The following is a 4,293-nucleotide window of genomic DNA, read 5'->3' as shown; positions in this document are numbered from 1 at the left end:
AATCGTTATATTACTGTTTACTGTTACGTCCGGGGGTGCAGTTGCGGCGTAAATTTTACGAAATTTAAATCGCGACCTACGAACTCGAACTGCGGGGCGGACTACGTCGTATTTCGGAATTACTCCGGGGATACCCACGACGACAGGTATTTCCTTTATGGTCACGGTTGCGTTTTGGGAGAAAGGGAGCGTTTCGTATAGGTTCGATTACTGACGAATCAGTCCATGTATCCGCGGAATCGTTCGAGTGAATCGTTGACGGAGTGGAAAATAGTGATTACTGTATTACCATCCGAGTCGATACGGTAGGGTTCTTCACCACGGCGGTACAGAAGGTAAGCTCGTTGGCAATGATAACAAGGGTGGTCGATGTCACGTGTTTTCGACAGTCGGTAAAAATTGCAGACTGAGCAAACGACTCCGGTCGGTACGTCGCCGATAACGAGGAGATGCTTAGCGCAAGTTAACCACTCAGATTGCACGCCAATAGGTAAACGCATATGGCAATCCGTACAGAGAGCGGCACTTGTTTCCTTATTAATAAAACCGATTATCCGTTGGCAATACGGGAGGTTATTTAGGGTTTCTTCAATAGTTTCTTCCTCGGAATCATCCTCGGGGAGAAGCAAAGTGGTGGGGATATCCAAGTGTGACGGTATTATTGGACACATAGGAGTTGATTGTTTAAACTAATGTTAGTTAAAATAAATAATTGCCATGAGGTCGATTTGAATGTTCTAACACGTTCACGAAGTTTCTAGATATTCTGGAAAGATTTAGAATTTTCCAAAGGGTTGACTGTAGGATACCTACTGCAGTTTTATGAGGGCCATAAACTGACCCTTGATAAAAAAAAAGGTTTCGCACGATTTCTCTTTTTGGGAGATGAGAAAATTTAAGACGCGCAGAGAATATTCTGGAAACCCGTGGTAAGCTAATATTTCTAAAATTGCAAGAGAATTTATTAGTTATTATTGTTAAGTGATTCAAAAATGCGTAGACGTAGTTTCCGAAATAGATTCTTGTATTTCGCGGGTTCCCGGGCAGAAGGGAGGCTCGTGTTGTAAAGAAATATCTTGAGCACCTACCTTATTTAATTTCCAAGGAATGGACAACGACTGGATGGCGATGATCCGGGGTACCCGCGTTGTAGAGGGTGTACAGGATGCCAGACCTTTCTGCAGATACCTTGTACGGCGTGGATCGTTGTCCGGGATGTCGTTCAATGGCACCTTGGAATTCTTGATTTCGATCGCGTGCAATTGCGTAGGCCACTCCCGTAATTTAACGTCCGCGTGATTATTATTATTATTATTAATGCTAAAAGGCACGGAGTCGCCGAACAATCTATCGTATTCCGCGTCGTTATGATAGTCGATTCCAATGAAATTAGAGAGACCACGTGTTGATTCAGTGCGATGTAGTCGTGCTGTTATACGCCGTAGTTGATTCTTTCTTCCTGCACGGCGTGTTTTAGGCATTATAAAATTTAAACATTCTGAACGTCGTTTCGCTTCTGCAATAACTAACGTGCGGCGGTCCTCACTGTTCGTTGTTGCTTTCGGCGAGAGATTATGAGCGGTTCGTCCTCTCTGAATAATCACTACGAGGTTCAGGAAATATTTCTATGTTATAGAATAGTAATTTGTTAGGAATGGATTATTTGACGCGTGTTTTAGGCATTGTAAAATTTAAACGTTCTGAACGTCGTTTCGCTTCTGCAATAATTAACGTGCGGCGGTCCTCACTGTTTGTTGTTGCTTTCGGCGAGAGATTATGAGCGGTTCGTCCTCTCTGAATAATCACTACGAGGTTCAGAAAATATTTCTATGTTATAGAATAATAATTTGTTAGGAATGGATTATTCGACGTGTGCAGGCGAGAGAATTCGAGATGCGTTGTAGAAATAATATAGGCTTGGAGATACACGAGGTTGGAACTAATTTAGAATGAATTTAGAATATTTATATATATAACACTTTTATTCTAGTATAACACTACGAGTAATACAAAGTATCTAAGTTAAATTTTAGAGTTAGAATCTTAGAGTTAGAGTCTTAGAATTAGACTTAGAATCTTAGAGTTAGAATTTGAATTTTAGAATTCGGAGAGAGTCTTAAAGGTGACTGCTCTGCTTGACGGCGCGATTAGAACTGAGCTCCTCTGGGCTCGCTCTGAGGTCCTTCGGTTTTCGGCAGCTCGGTTGCGGCGGCCGAGAGTGGGGGAACTCTCTAGAGTAGGGAGTTGCCGTGGTAGGGAAGTTCCCAGGTGTTGCGGAGCGCCGCGCTCAGGCACTAGGCGGAGTTAGATGTCATGGCCGGCATTGGCGCGCATTTCAAACGGTGTTATAAGAACTTAGAATTATTTTGCATAGGAGTGAAAAATTTAAGTAGCCGGACGTGACACCTCCCCCCTTAGAAGAAAAAGTTGGACCATGTCTAACTTTTTCCAGTTCTATATCATAGTGGGTATAATTTTATTTATGCTTAATGTTAAGGTTAACACTTTCTTATTTCCTAGTGGTGAACGAGTCTATACCTCTTCGTTGAGGAGGTTGCGCAATTCTTTATAATTTACATGCGCTTCACTTTTCACTTTTTGTATTGGTGGGGAGTCTTCTTCTTGTGAGGGGGGGGCTAGGGGTGTTGATTCTTCCTGTACGGGTAGTGGTCCCAGTGGTGGTTGCTTCCTTTTGTTATTTTGTCCTCCGTCGGCCGGTCTTCCCATGTGTAATAATATGTTCGTGACTGATGTCCATACGGCTCCCAGGAGGTGTAGGCTCCATCCGTAAACGGAGTGAAGTGCGTATCCATGGATCAGTGTGTCTATTATTAATTTGGCAAGTCGTGCGACGACAAAGATGCCCAGCACTCCGGCGCTGGCGGATCCGAAGCTTATGAAACCTTTCCATAAGCGTGCTCCCGTGTTTTCTGCTAGCTTATCGAGTGTTTTCTCGTCTAGCAGGTTTAGCATGGATAGACTTCCTGTGGGGACTTCGTGTCCCATTGCTCCCCTGGCGATCGTGTTGAGCATTGAGGGTTTTTCCATCGGGAACATGATGTGGTCGCGCAGACGATCCAGGTCTTCGCTGGTGTAAATGCCGCTGGAGGCGAGCGAGTCAGGGCTTACGTATCTCCATGACGGTTTGGTTAACGGCTGGATTGTCGGAGGTGCGATTGACTCCACTGGTTTCGGTGTCAGTCGGTACCATATGTTGTGCACTTGGTACATCGCTGGTAGGAGTTCGTTGCAGTCCCTGAGTGTTCCAGATTTTGTGAGTATTTTTGATCTGGGTAATAGGAAAAGAGATTTATTCTGGTGGGTGACGGGAAGCTCGTTGTAGCAATTGTCGACGGGTCGTACTCGGCATTCCACAGGTACGCATTTGATGAGGTGGATAACCTCGCCAGCTGTAATGGCGGTGTACCCTGGTGATTTCATAATTCTGTGCGCCATCTCGTCTGGTGCAATGCTTGCAAGGGAGAGAGCGTTGAGCAGGATTTGTCTCTCTAGGGCGCATTTCTGTTCCATTATGTCTCTGTATAGTTGTGATAGCTGTGTTCTGAGGTGTTTTTCTACGTAAATAAACTTGGAGTTTACGTACGAGAAAATATCAAGATTGTCGATTTTGATTTTTGAACGACCTTTGAACACGCGTCCTGGTTGCGTTTCGAGGACGCAGAGCTTGGGGTGCTCAGTTCGCAGGAGTTTATATCCACAGATGTTTGTCTCGGTTGTGCGTGCCAGCGCGAACGTGGTATCTTGTGTCGTTACCGTGTAGACCGTTGGGGAGTCCTTATGCGATGATTTCGGTGATAAGCGATGTGCCAATCCTTCGTATAGGACATCGTATCGGCCGAAATGGCAATTGTCGGCAGGTAACACCGACCAGTATGTGGAGGCTCCGTCTGCGTCGTTGCATTCTCCTGTTGTCACGGGGCAGCGAACACCTGAGGGGAGTATTACCTCGTTAGTGTTGTGTTTAACGGGTAACTCCAGCTTCCGGGTAGTGATCCGTATTGAGGCTTGGACGATTGCGTTATCCCAGGTGCCGTACGGATCGCTGTATTGAGTCCCGCTACATCCTCCGTCGGTTTTTACGGAACCTGCGAATGTTACTGCGCGCAGATTGGTAGCGTTTGGTTTAATGTCGGAGAGATGTCCGTTTAATCCTAAGGAGATGGTTCCCGTTTCGTGCAGTTTTCTACAAGTATCGGCCGATGTTTCGTGAATGTATTCGCGTCTGCCGTTATGTACGGCAGATATGTGTGAGTGCATCCCACAGTAATAGAC

The 4,293-nt window shown here is 45.4% G+C and overlaps 1 protein-coding gene across 1 annotated transcript; it reads right to left on the bottom strand.

The window, feature by feature from the left end:
* Positions 1-2,378: 2,378 nt before the first annotated feature.
* LOC145947685 (uncharacterized) lies at positions 2,379-3,531 on the bottom strand. The gene has a single exon (XM_083057460.1). The coding sequence runs from the start codon at positions 3,529-3,531 to the stop codon at positions 2,533-2,535; it is 999 nt and encodes a 332-aa protein (XP_082913586.1). The 3' UTR covers positions 2,379-2,532.
* Positions 3,532-4,293: the final 762 nt, after the last annotated feature.

Source organism: Prenolepis imparis, unplaced genomic scaffold, assembly GCF_030444845.1.
Source record: "Prenolepis imparis isolate NDT839.2.m4 unplaced genomic scaffold, iyPreImpa1.0 SCAF_120, whole genome shotgun sequence".
In the NCBI taxonomy this organism is placed as follows: domain Eukaryota; kingdom Metazoa; phylum Arthropoda; class Insecta; order Hymenoptera; family Formicidae; genus Prenolepis; species Prenolepis imparis.
This window is presented reverse-complemented; position numbering and strand designations above follow the sequence as displayed.

Coding starts and splice junctions, on each gene's coding strand:
- LOC145947685 (XM_083057460.1), bottom strand. CDS start 3,531: ATGGAACAGAAATGCGCCCTAGAGAGACAAATCCTGCTCAACGCTCTC.